This window comes from Lagopus leucura, unplaced genomic scaffold (assembly GCF_019238085.1).
Source record: "Lagopus leucura isolate 7727_CA_CO unplaced genomic scaffold, USGS_WTPT01 Super-Scaffold_650, whole genome shotgun sequence".
Taxonomy (NCBI): domain Eukaryota; kingdom Metazoa; phylum Chordata; class Aves; order Galliformes; family Phasianidae; genus Lagopus; species Lagopus leucura.
Window position 1 is genome coordinate 1,332,397 of NW_024962253.1, and position 13,474 is coordinate 1,345,870.

At 40.9% G+C, this 13,474-nt stretch overlaps 1 protein-coding gene across 6 annotated transcripts in view; it reads right to left on the bottom strand.

The window, feature by feature from the left end:
* Window positions 1-13,474, bottom strand: part of UBAP1 (ubiquitin associated protein 1) — a 35,725-nt gene that overhangs the window by 16,446 nt on the left and 5,805 nt on the right. For all 6 annotated transcript variants that reach the window (XR_006177285.1, XR_006177287.1, XR_006177286.1 and 3 more), the window contains exon 2: window positions 3,391-3,431. Coding sequence is in view for 3 of the 6 variants with exons in the window: in XM_042862287.1 (XP_042718221.1) it covers window positions 3,391-3,424 (34 nt within the window). In the remaining 3 variants the exon portion in view is untranslated. The remainder of the gene's footprint in view (window positions 1-3,390; window positions 3,432-13,474) is intronic.

Genomic DNA, 13,474 nt, shown 5'->3' on the forward strand with positions numbered 1-13,474 from the left:
CCACAAGCTCCAAGAGGACAAGCAGCTTTTGAAAACAGGAATATCCTGTTAATTTGGAGTTAAATGTTATGTGCTGTCATCAAGTGAGCTCTCATACTATGCACTGCACTGGCTGGTCCCAGAGTCCTGCTAGGACGTGGGTGGCTCTTCCTCCAGCTCTGAAACCCTCAGGCTGAATAGCCACCTGTACCACCAGAACAAGAAAAGGGCCCCACGCACTGTGTGTTACTATCTTCACTGACCCTTACTAAGAACCACACATTCAAGTAAGGCACAGCATCTGTACCACACCTTCATGGCCACTCACACTATGAGATCCAAGCAGTACCTGAGCTGACTATTTGAGAAGTTGGATACGACAGAGTGTTTATGCAGAAGTAGGAACTCTTTCAGCCTTTGAACTATAGCTGTAAATTATGGCTGACTCAGAGACAACCACATCCCCAAACTGCTGAGAGCCCAGCTTGGTAACTACCATGCCCCAGTTAGTCCCACCAGCACTAGTTCTGCTCTAGCAGAGATTATTGCAGCATGCAAGTGAAGCAGGATTATCTCTTTGCACCACTCCCAACCCGAGTTGCACAGTATGCAAATAAGCATCTTACTAGAGGCATTAACACAGTAGGTGGTAGATACCTCCCCTTACATGGCATTCTTGTTTGCCTGAAATAGGCACTGGTCATTGTGGTGTTTATACAGCAACTTTGTTTGTTTTAGCACAGTAGAAGGAAAACTAGAAACACAGACTATATCTGAACTGACAGCTGTTCATTTAACCCCAGCAGCTAGGCTAAGGAGAAAACTTCCCAATGTCTTCCTAATGTGACAGTTTTCTAATACACTGCTATACTGTTGCCTTGAACACAACTCAGCTACAAGGATATCAAACAAGAAACACACAAAATATTCTAGACATTTTGACAATGAAGAGTCCATAATGCTAGAAGCCCTCCCGAAGTGAAATGTTGAAGCACGTAGTACTCAGTTTGTTCCAACACAGCCAGAACAGCACTAGTCTAGCAAACTTAAAAACTGAGCAGTAAGCAAAGTATCTTTTTTTTCAAACAGATGGCCATACTGTCTAAACACTCTGATGGGTAAGGACACAAACAGCAAATTCAAAACAATAAGCAGAACCTCCATACACAATGTAAACAAGCCATTATTTCAGTGGTTTAAGCAAAGCCATCAAACGTTTTCTAACTGTAGTTTCAAAAGCATGTTAGCTCCTTCATCTTCTTTAAGGGCTTTATGACAAACTGAGGGAGGGCTCTGTGAGAACAGCCCCAGTAGAACAGTAGCTGCTTGACTGCTCTCTGATGCCACACACTATACGACACTCCTGGACCAAGGAACTACTGCTGTGAAAGACTTCTATCCACTTCAGTAATGCAGAAACTGCCAGCTAATCCATAGAAGCAGTGTGACAGCACAATGAGAACAGTTCAGATAAAGTGCAGTTACCAGTAATGAATTGGAAACTGTTTTGAAACCAACTTCGTTTCAGTGGCCACACAAACTAAGGTCATGTGATTTTCAGAAACTGGATTGGAAAGTTTTTGAACTGTACAGAGTAAGAGACAACGCAACAGCAACATTAACTTGTTGCTCTTAACGTAATCTGTCCTTTTGCTTATCAGATGAGAGCTGTACTCCTGGATGCCACTTTTGCTAGAACGTAAGCTTGAACTTCCAGTTATCCAGATGACAAGACAGCACACGGAGTTACATTTTACGCAAAGTCATAAATCACCCCTCAAGTGGAGAAACAAAAAAATGTGTTCTGTTGTCTCCAGCCTCTTCCCATCTGCACAAGGTTCTGAGAAACCCGCTCCAGGTGGCCCAGCAAGAGGTCTGGAAAAGATGACCTCCAAAGCTCCCTGCAAAGCTTAGCTATTCTGTGATTTAACCTCCTGGAATTCAGCCTCTAACTCTCAATACACAGCTGAACAATAAGTACAAGAGATCCACCAACTTGGTTGACCAATTTCAGCTTGTCACAGAACCTGAGCTGAAAGCAGATGAAGAGATCAGAATGCAGCTGCTGGACTAGATGCTTCACACTAAGTCAAAAATCAATTAGTGGGATTGATGCTTCCCAACTATGGAAAAGAGTGAAAAAATTGCCTTGGCTTATTTCTTGGAAAATCAGTAAGAAATCTGTTCCACTATTCAGAACCAGTACTGTGACAGAGTTAAGGATATCATTAGGAACAGAGGGTACAGAGGAAGGTAGTCAAGTTAGCCATGGTACAGCATCACCTGTTTTGACCTTATTATTCTGAAGCCAGGGGCATGTTCCACCAAACTGCACTGTTTTAAGAAACATCTAAGACAGGCTTATTTCCATCTCTGAGCAGGGTCTCTTCTAGCCTGGGTTAGGAAGCAGACGGATTCAAAAGACAAGCAGTCCAGAGAACAGCAACTGAAGTTGGCAGTTATCTAACAATGAAGTAAATTGCCACAACAACAGAGGCAGCTATCCAAAGATCAAGTTTTGGTAGACTACTTCTATTAATCCTTAACGTGTATTTAAATTAATCTAAGTTTACTACATCCCTCAATTTCATGCTTGCAAGATAGAACAACATGCTCAGGAGGGAGAGCAATGCCTCTGGATTCTATTTTCAGAAAGACTACCCTGAAAAATCAAGGCTGTTTTTCTGACACAAAATATTCTTTCTACAACAATCATGTTAGACATTTCATTTGAGCCTCCCAGAGCAGCTTTTATTTACTTCTTTTAAGGGTCTGCATTATATATAACAAACTGTACTTAGGTCTCTAAGGAAATAAGAGCTCTTTCAAATCTATATCTCATTTTCTAAGAGTAGCACATATACAAGAAAGTAATTCTTTATAATGCCAAACATCTGCATGACATCACACATCTCAGACACAGACAAAAATCTCTTCTTCACTTATCTAGCTCAACAGCTTGCAGTTATGGAAGTCCAGTTTAGGAATAAATTCGCTGCTAAGAAAAAAGCAAGCACAATGCTATATTAAAAGCTTAACTTTCAATCCAATTGCTCACTTGACTTTCATAAGAGTAAGCTGCAGATTAGAGACTGCTTCAGTGATCTTCATATCAGTACCATAATTACAGTTCACCTTTGATGCTGAAGGGGATTCTTGGGGAGGTATTAGTCTGCCACGAGTGGAGGGAGGGGATAATGGAGGGTAATCAGCAGCTTTATTTCTGTTTAACTAGAGAACAGGCACAGCATCAGCAAGCAACTATGCAAGGAGGAAGCCAAGGCACTTCATTTACAACAAAAAATCTCATCTAAGGCTGAACAATTAGCCTCTGTGGCCTTTCTAAGCCAAGGCTCTAGTCAGCAACAATACTGAGATTCATCTGATTGAAAGATAACAAATTCCACTCACCGTGAGAGTCGGATCCCAACTTCTTAGAAGCCATTTAGAACCTGAAAAATATTTTGAAAAAGCTTTAGCAAATTTATACATACTGTGTTGCATAATCCTATGCAGTTCTATAGTCTTATCTCTGGATTACAGGATACGCCGCTGACAATTGCTTTGTTTATCCTATTGCCAAGACCAATAGCCAAACTTATTTTACAGCGTCAATAATTAAGACAGTAATTTAGCCTATGGTCTGACAACCTAAGTGGCAAAAAAGAGAAAAAAAAGAGACAAGAAGAAACACCCAGATTAATTAGGAAGGCAGAGCTCTAGGTCACAGTACTCAGAAGTTGCTCCTTCCCAGACCCAGTGAGCAAGAACAACCTGCCTCCCCTGCAGGACTATTAAGAATAGCTTTTCCTACTGGAAATACCACACTGATCCTCTTCGGTTTAATCCCTGTTGCTCTAAAAAGGGATACTATGACACTTGGTATGCAGAGCCCGTCAGACAACACAGCGCTTGTCCCGACGCAGTGGGTAAAACACACAACTGTACACAATGCTGGTACACAGAAACTGGTAGCAAGATAAAGTTTTCAAACATGCACAAGGAAGCAGTGGTAACATTTTTCATCCAGTGCTCACGGAATTTCATTAACAACTTTTTTTGAGAAGTTAATAAAGCAAATACTCCATGATTAAAATGTTAAAGGAATGTTCAGGCAGCACGTAACAGAGCAGTCTGATCCCAAAGAAAAGCTTTTATTTAACTAGAAGGAGCTGCAGAATACTTGCTGATCTGTCAGCCCTGCTCCAGGATGCCTGTGGTGCATTCAATAACAGATCTGCTTCTTTTGCTGTACTAGAAATATATCACAAGATCTTTCTTAAAACACCACAGCATAACTCCCTGAATAACTCAATCTAAGTCCTCCTTTGATGCTATGTATGATATAGGATCAGAGCTGCTCTGTTTCTGAAGTCCTCCAGCTAACAGACTGCAGCACCCAACAGGCGTCCTTCACAAAAATGGAATTAACCAGCACACTCCCACCAGCAGCCAACAACACTCCAACCACAACATGGAACAGATCTAACTTTCACATCCATCGTCCCCAAACAAGGTCCTGTTCTTCAAGTTTCTCTTGCACATCCATAAGAATGTTACCCTCACAGATGTTCCCTTAAAGAAAGGGTGTCTAAAGATGTTTAGCTGCTCCAAGTAGCAACTGACACGTTTGGGATCAGGTTGAGAACTGTTGTCAGCAAACAGAACCATTAGGCACTGCACACAGTAATGCTGAAACAGGTTCCCAACCACATTTTGTCATCTCTTCAGAAAAGTGGGTTTAGTTAAACTAGTATCTCTTGAGTAATCAGATTTGGTAGGCTATTTAGCCCATTACAAGCATCTTACTTCTCTCTCTTGCCACAAAAACCAAAAAAAAACATATTTGCAGCCTCTTAAGCCTGAGGGTTACTGATGTGACAGTTGTGCTTCTGGGTTTGCAGTATCTTATTTGCAGCCTCTTAAGCCTGAGGGTTACTGATGTGACAGCTGTGCTTCTGGGTTTGCAGTACCTTGGCATGGTCAAAGCTTTTGCACTGGGCACTGAAGACTTGCTTACCTTTATTACTGCTCTTTCAGAAATCAGAAGGACTTGCTTCCAAAGCCTTCCTCCAACTCATCCCTGCAGCTTTACTACTGTTCCCTTTCATCTCCAGGCACTACAAGATGCTGAAGGGTATTTGTGGTTGGGGCACATTGTCATAGAGAATTCGGATACTTCATTACCTGTTTTAACTTAATAGAAAGCCCACTCTACTATATGAAGGGATTTTCAGCATCTTTCCTGGATGACAGAAAAGCCTGGGATTAAAAGTTTGTTACATATTTTTAGGTCTTCTTATAGAGACCTACAAGCTTTCTTCTATAATTCCACAAGTCCTTCGCCCCAATCCTTCATTCATGGTTCCAGTTAACCCTTGGTTCTAGTTAACCCACTGGAAAGAAGATCAGGGCTAAAAGTGTCTGAAAGTTCTAAGCAATTCTAACCTCAGCAGCTACTGAAGTAGTCTAGTATTAACATACCGACAAGAAAAGCCCATATTTCACATAACCACCTTGAGAAAACAGTCCTGATATCATGACAGATGAAAATAGAGTAGTAGAACCCAGAATGCGGAAAGAGAACCTTAGAAACTGAAGACAGACGGGAACACAGGAGAGAAAAGAAAACACGTGCAGAAGTAAAGAGATGTCAAGACAAAACTGATGATAGAAAAATCTGGCACAGAAATAGGAGACAAGCTGGAAATCTTGAAGAAACAGTTCTTGCTGGATGAGAAGCTGGACATGAGGCAGCAGTGTGCACTTGTAGTCCAGAAGGCCAACTATCTCCTGCTGTGTTAAAAGAGGGGTGGTCAGCAGGAGAGGGAGGTGATTGTCCCCCTCTGCTCGGTTCTTGCAAGGCCCCATCTGCAGCACTGCATCCAGGCCTGGGGCCCCCAGCACAAGAAAGACACAGAGCTCTTGGAATGGTCCAGAGGAAGGCACTAAAATGATCAGAGGGCTGGAGCACCTCTCCTGTGAGGAAAGGTTGAGGGAATTGGGCTCGTTTAGCTTGGTGAAGAGAAGAACAAAAAAGCAGAACAACTGCTTTTGAGATCTTACACATGAGTTTTCAAACATCTCCTGCTTCTTGCACAGATAATCACATTGCGTGGATAAGGGTTCCCTTGCACAAGAGAAAGAAGATGCTCCTGACAGTCTACCTGGCATATCACCACTTAAACCCAAACTTTTAAACACCTTTGCTGCATGAAAGAAACAAAACCAAAGAGCCAGGCTCATCAGCAGATGAGAAAAATAACAAATTAAATACCACCAAGAGTGACTAATGAGCTGATGCTGGGAAGTTGTGTTTTATTGTAGTTACTTCTATATTCCATTCACTCTCTATTCCTGTCTACATTCCTTTTCTTCTGAAAGAGCTCGGACTAGAAAGTTTCAGACAACATTTTGGAAGTTCTACTCTAACTACTAAATTCAGTGTAAGTCAGAGGCTGTGGCCAGTGTCAAGATGCCCTATATAGTTAAACACAACACTTATAGATTTAGACAGTGCCTGTTGCTAAGACAAAATAAGATCTTCATACTAGAGCTTCCCAGCTATGCCTGTTAAATAATTGCTACACAATAGCGTGTGGGCTGACAGTAAAAAGCTGATGACAGAAGTTCAGCACAGAACAAACATGTCTGACTTTCAGGTACTGCAGTTTGCAAATTGATGACTTACCCCCATATCTGCAGATGTTTCTGCTTCAGACCTCCGACAGCTCTGCAAACAGTAAGCCTAGTAAGCTGCAGAGTGCAGTAAGCTCACTTCTATTACATACAACAGCACTGAGCCACAGAAAGCAGTTCTTTGGATCAAGCCATTTTAAAACCAGATTTCAGTGAACCAGAATAGGGAATGAAATCACTTCTCATTCAATTTCCAATGGCCACGGTTAACACAAATCTAGTGACGTCTTCATCTTACAGGATACAAGTGGTCATCATATGTTTAACCAAACGCAGAACAGAAATTACAAAGAGAATAATAGGGTGTATGGGAGCAGGGATAAGATACCCCTGCGGCATACAAACCCCACATTTCAACCATCTCAGCATTTTGAAGAAAGATCTAGAATTTGAAAGACAGTCTGTAACATCAAATTAATTCAGCTTGTTATTTTCAGGGCAATGATTGAAGGGCAGAGGGACAGGAACTAATAGAGCAGTTCTTTAAAAAATATGTATGTAGAATGCATTAATGGGAAGGACAGTGAGAAAAGAGCCCCTGAAGAGTAGGTCTATCTGCACATCATGTTATCAAATTATGAGACAACACTCTTTAGTGATGGCAATAACATCCAGTAAGGGCTTCTACATGCAGATGCTGAATAGCATTTTCCTAACAGTGACAAAAATTAGGAGAAACTGATTTTTTAAATGTTTCAGTAGCTTAGCATAACATAGGGGGCAATCAGACCGTCTGCTTCAGTATCATCAGTCAAGGGGAAGTTGAACTGGAAGACAGCTCTCTTCCAAACAAAAAAGTATTGCATCTCTCACTTTGCTGTTCCACATGGATTCACTGCATTAACATCAATCACAGTTCAGTAGCAATCCTTCTTTAAGGTTCCACTTTGCTCATTAAAGACACTGCTCTTGTCAAGAGCACGTACTGTTTGAAATGGTTAAGGACGTGATACTCGTATCTGATAATACAGCCCTATGGTGCTTTTTAAGACCGTGACTGTGTATTTGGGCAATAAGGCCCTTTGCCACACTCAGAAATAAGGAAAAGCTCTACAGTGGCTGAGAAAATGATCCAGCACTTAAATGACCAGTGAGGGCTACAGTAATCTCACAACACAGTAAGGAAACAAAATCTAAATTTGATAAGCAGGACAACTGCTTTTAATTAACATTTCACTATATTTAAAGCTTTAGACAGCAAATACCTAACACTTCTGAAAACATGAAATCCAGGTGAAAAGCATCTAAAAGCCTGTGCCAAATTCAGCTACTTTGGATCTGTTGACACCTGACGTGATACCACTATGAACAAATTACATCCAGAGCGGTAATCTCAGCACAGATAGTGCCAAGCACATTCTGTAGCTAATGCATGTAAGAAGAAAGCCAGCACTTCAATATGACCCTTTTCACGTTAGAAAGAAAGCCGTTAGTTTCAACAAAATACTCCACTTACTTTTGGTAAACACACATGAAAAAATTTTGGAGTGTCCTGTACATCTAGAATGCATGTCCAGAATCCAGAGCAGCTTAAGCTGATTAAAATGTTACTCTCCTTGTGGCAGTGATATTTCAATATGCAACAAGCTAGCTATGAAGTACTTGAATATTAATACTTCAGCCTCTTCCTAATTATGAATGAGGTGTGCTAGACATTCTTCCTATGCTATCAACACAGCATTGACAGAGCTGTATTACTCTTCTACAGAACTCCTTTTTTAATACTTGTGCAGTTCTGAGGTTTTTCTTACGTTCTTTGATCAAGGGAGTTATACAAATAGTTGGTCTTCTATTGCCTAGAAGGGTTCAACATGGTGCACAATGCCAGGACCTGCTCTCAATGCCAACACAATAATTCTGCTCATATTGCAGAAAGTAATTTGTATTCTTTTCATCAACATTAACCAAGACTTAATGTGTTTTAGCACTATAACAACTGACATTAAAAAAAATGTATTCCAAAGAAAGCTATATTCATGCTAGTTTTTCTTGTAAATGTTTATTATAAAAGTGGCATAATTTATTGCGACTTTTCCTTTTTGATTAAAAATTTGGTGAAAAAAAATCTTATGGAATTACTCAAGCAAAGCAGATGAAAAAAAAACAGCAAGAAATTAAAAGGACTAAAGTTTTAAAATCAACTATCTGCTAGCAGGTCAAACAGCAGTTGCCATTTTCGTATATTAAAACCTCAGTAAAATACGCGTGCTTTGTGCTGCACAAGAATAAAGGGAACAGTGTTAGACCACTACATATTCACCAGTTCTTCCTCTCACACCCTGGTCACATGCACTACCCACTCTCACCATGCACTTATTATTCCCTCCACAAAACTCAGCATGTTACTGACAGAAAACATTCTGTTGAATTAATCATTCCACCTACAAACAACCCTGCCTGCCGTGCTAAAATCCTGTGTGGAAGCCACTGCTTCAAATCCTCACTGCACCCCCAGCCCAAGCAGCCTAAATACACAAGGCCACTGAAAGCCTCCTCCCGTTCCTGTAGCACTGCTCCCACAGCGTGGTTAACACTGCTAAACTCTCCCAGCCACCTGACATCACTGCTTTCCACATACAGGCCTCATTTTCCTCAGCTACGAGAGCCACATTCTGAGAATCCAAATTCCCGGTACACTCACTGAATTCAGAAGCCACCATTTAAAGCTTCCACCAAGCTCTCAGCGCTGCCTTTTCCAAGAAACTCTTCTATTCACTACCAGAACATCTGTTTTTCTCTCACTGATTACACATGCTGCACAAGAGCAGGCATTCTCAACATTTTCAATCACTGAAGTACCTGAGAGCCCATCATAGGGCTGTTCTGCAAACCAGCTTAGAAAAACACACAGCATCTCAAGCCTTCCAGCAAATTAAGCTTATGAGAGAAGGGTGAATGCCATGACCAGTGCCACCACTGTGACAGCCTTCATTTTTGCACAACTTCTTTGGTTTTAAGTCACTTACTCCACTAATCAAGATGTTACACTGGTACAGTTTCAGCTTTGAGTGCAAACTCATTTTCTCATTAGCCAGTAGGTATTTCTCTTCCTTCAATCCTTCTGATCAAGGCAGAGACAAGATAAGCACGTACAGAAAAATCCAGCTGAAAAGATCTTAGGTTCTGCTGTGCTGCAGGACTTACAGACAGGGAAAAAACTGTTTATTGTTCAAGGTGAATGCTCCCTTCAGTGATCTTCACACGTGTCTTTGTTTCAGAAGGATGGAATTGTTTTCTTCAGAGCACCTGGTATGATGTTGTGTTTCAGTTCTAAGAGAAAAACAAAGTAGGTAACACGCCAATGATTATATCTGCTGCTAAAAGGTACTGTACAGAGCCAAGGCTCTGAGAAAGACCGGCTTTTTTTTCCCCTATTCTGTCCCCAGTCCTGCTGGGAAAGGAGGGAGTGAGCAAACAACTGTGTGGTATTCAGCCATTTGAAGGGTTCAGCCATAACAAGTTCACTCCACTGAGGGCTAAGCAGTGCCACACTAATTTCCAAATTAAAGCAAAAGAGGAGAACAGATGGAAATATAAGCGAGTCAAGCCACTAAAAAAAAAAAAAAATGGCCCCATCACAATGATGCTTGAACAGAGAGCAGTAGGAATGCACTTACTGGTTCTGCAAACCTAGACCAGGAACAAATGAATTCTGGGGCTAATGTTGACTAGAAGACTGCACTTCACTACAAACACAATCATCTTTAAGTCACAAGCATACAAAAACCAATAAAATCAGTTCTTATTTAGCTAAGGCTCAAATGTTTCCTTTCCAGTCACAGCACCAACTAAGTCTGCTTTCATTTTTTTCCAAGCCAGTTCATTTAGGACTGAATGCCATTAGAAAAAATGATCCAGAAACAAAATTACATCAGTAGTCAACACTGAATTAAATCCTGCTACCACAAGTTGTGTTTCAAATAAATAGGTTCCACTAGTTTTGATTAAACATGAAATAAATGTGTAACCTCATAAAGAGTAAAGAACTTTTAAAAGTGAATGCTTACACCTCAGTTGCTTCTTGAAGAGGCTAGCTAACTTGAAGAAAGAGTGAAGTTCATAGCAAAGATTCTGTCTTGCTCTTCAGAAACCCACAGGACAGAAGTATCACCACCTGGTACCAAAAATAAACACTGACACATAAAACCAACAGTAGACATCAGAACAGACCCAGCAAAACAGCGCTGCCCACATTAATTACACTTCCAGATTTGAACTCATCTGGAGCACAGGAATTTAAGCTGTCTTCTCTGAGTTTGTCTAGTACAGAAAAGTAGAAGTTTAGCTTTGTGCAAGAAGTCCAACTGAGACTGTTCTCAGCCACAGTCGTTGACTTATTACAAAAACAGAGTACGAGGATCTGCTTGGCCCCCTGAAAGTCCCATGCTCCGGTTCTGAAACAGTCCTTCCTTGCAGTGCTGCAGTTTGAACTCAAACAGGAAAGGTCTCTGGATTTAGGACTCTGAGTAGAAATAAGGCTCAGTCTATAGTCCAACAACAGACCAAAGAGTTCAGGGAAGGAAGCCACATGCAACATGAAGATTCAGCACATCTGTGCAACTGTCACAGCTGAACTTACTCATGGTTAAGGTGTACAAACATGCTAGCAGCTGTCACCTTCTGAGATAGAGCTGAGTCTGCCCCTGAGACACATTTCAGTAATGCTTCAGTTGCTAAACTCACCTTTACATGCTCAAGAGGAATGAAAAGTGGAACAAAACCATAACCACTGAAATACACTGCTGTCCAATAAAGTCTGGAAGGACATACCGTCCAGAACCAAATACACTTACACACACATTTTCATTTCACTACCTTTACTTCAAACAGAAAACCATTTTGTCTCCAGCACTATATCATTCTTGAACACTTCAAAACAGTTTTACTCCCAATTAAATGTACTGAACACAGCCCTGTTCTGTAGGTGCAAGGAACAGGGTTCAAATATTAAACTGCATTCCCACAGTCATCCTGCCCTGGCTGTGCCACAACACAACTCGCATTTCCTGAATCCCACATCCACAGCTATCCCAGGAATCTCACTGCTTTCTCTCCATTTTGGTCCAATGCCTCTTTCCCACAATATCCTGTATTAAATCACCCATCCAGTTTTCCATCTTACTGTAAAAAATTTAAAGGGTGTTCTTCTGGACTGATAACATGAAACAAGATTTAGGAACTTAGAAATTAAGTTTGGGCTACCTCTAACGCATTGAAGTTTGCAATTTTGTTTTACACCATCTCCAGCCTGCTTGGGTGGTAGAAGACATTTAATATAACAAGCACTCCAGCAGCACTGCTAACTAGTGCAACCCCTCAAAACACTTAAAGAAATGAATAACTGAATGGAAATGGCTCATTTTAAATTCAAAAGAAGCCTTCAGAGATGCATTAGCTTCATTTCCTCAGGACATTTTGACAGATCTGACTCGCTGCATCAATCCAATTTTTATAAAGCTAGATGGAATAGGGTGCTGGATGAGATTGCCACGTGACCATCCAACAGTACTATCCATGGCTTTTCCTCTTCAAATGTCCAACAGTAGCAGATCAGCAGCAATATGAGACTGTTAACAATACGCAGATCTGCTCATTGAACCACCATCAGTTAAACCCAAAAAAAAAGTGGAAAGTCTGTATGAGTTGGCCATTCTTCAACTGAGATGATAACCCTTGAAAATCAGTCCTTTTTCACTAACCCATGCCTGATTCAATGCAGCAAATAAATCCAGTGCTGCCTAATAACAGAAGCACCACATTCACATTACTGTAATAACGCCAAATTACAGAGAAGGATTGTAATAAAATATACACACAACTTCTCTCCCAGCTCAGAGAGAAAGTCTCCAAATTGGTGGGTGGAAGCAGTTTATACAGAATACTGCCAAACCCCTGCACTGAAGAATTGCATATTTCAAACATCTATTTCCTGGAGAGCAAAGAGCAAGAGAACCAGAATTTTTTCATCAGCCCAACACTGCAACACAAATAAAACACCTCAGAAGAGTGGCAGACCTTCCAAATTTATTTTTTATAGCATAGTATGTGCATTCAGACATCAAAAGGATTGCATTAGGTCACACAAACAGCTGTGGTACAACCATTTTGCCTGCTGAACATGCATTTCATCCCTGGCTCCAAAGGAGCTTAGACCACCTAGCTGCTCGCAAAGCCAGCTCCTTTACCTTAGTCTAACTTCTCTTACCTTATGTCACACAACATACTTGTGGGTTCTTGTAAGCTGTAAATACCATGACATTTCCAGTTGAACATCTTCTATTTGAAATATTACTGAACACACAGTTTCACATTTCCATTTGCACTTGAATTTGCAAGCTTTCCCTTTGCAAATAAAGCCAAATCAAACATTGTTACCTTCAAGCAACAAGCTCCTTACTGTCTCTATTTGCCCTTGCTTTGCCAAGAAGTCACATCAACAAGCTCAGGCATTCAGCAGCCTAGAATTATATGCAACATTATATGCATTTACAGGTGTTTTAGCAGACAGCCAAAGAACTACGGACAAGTCACAGAAATCATGCACTAAACTCCCTTCTGCAAACAAGAAGGAAGCCAGTTTTTACAGAAGTTGAAAACGACCGTCTGTCAAGATACAAGCTAACACTAGTTCTTTCACAGATAGTTCACTCGCTTAAAGCAACAGCATTTCGCATCCCACCATCTCAGCATTTCTGAACCATCTGAGACAGTCACTGTAACATTGTATGAGACTCTCTGCTGATTCTGAGTCCCAAAATGCATCCTCTCTCTCTCTCTCTCTCTCTCTCTCTCTCTC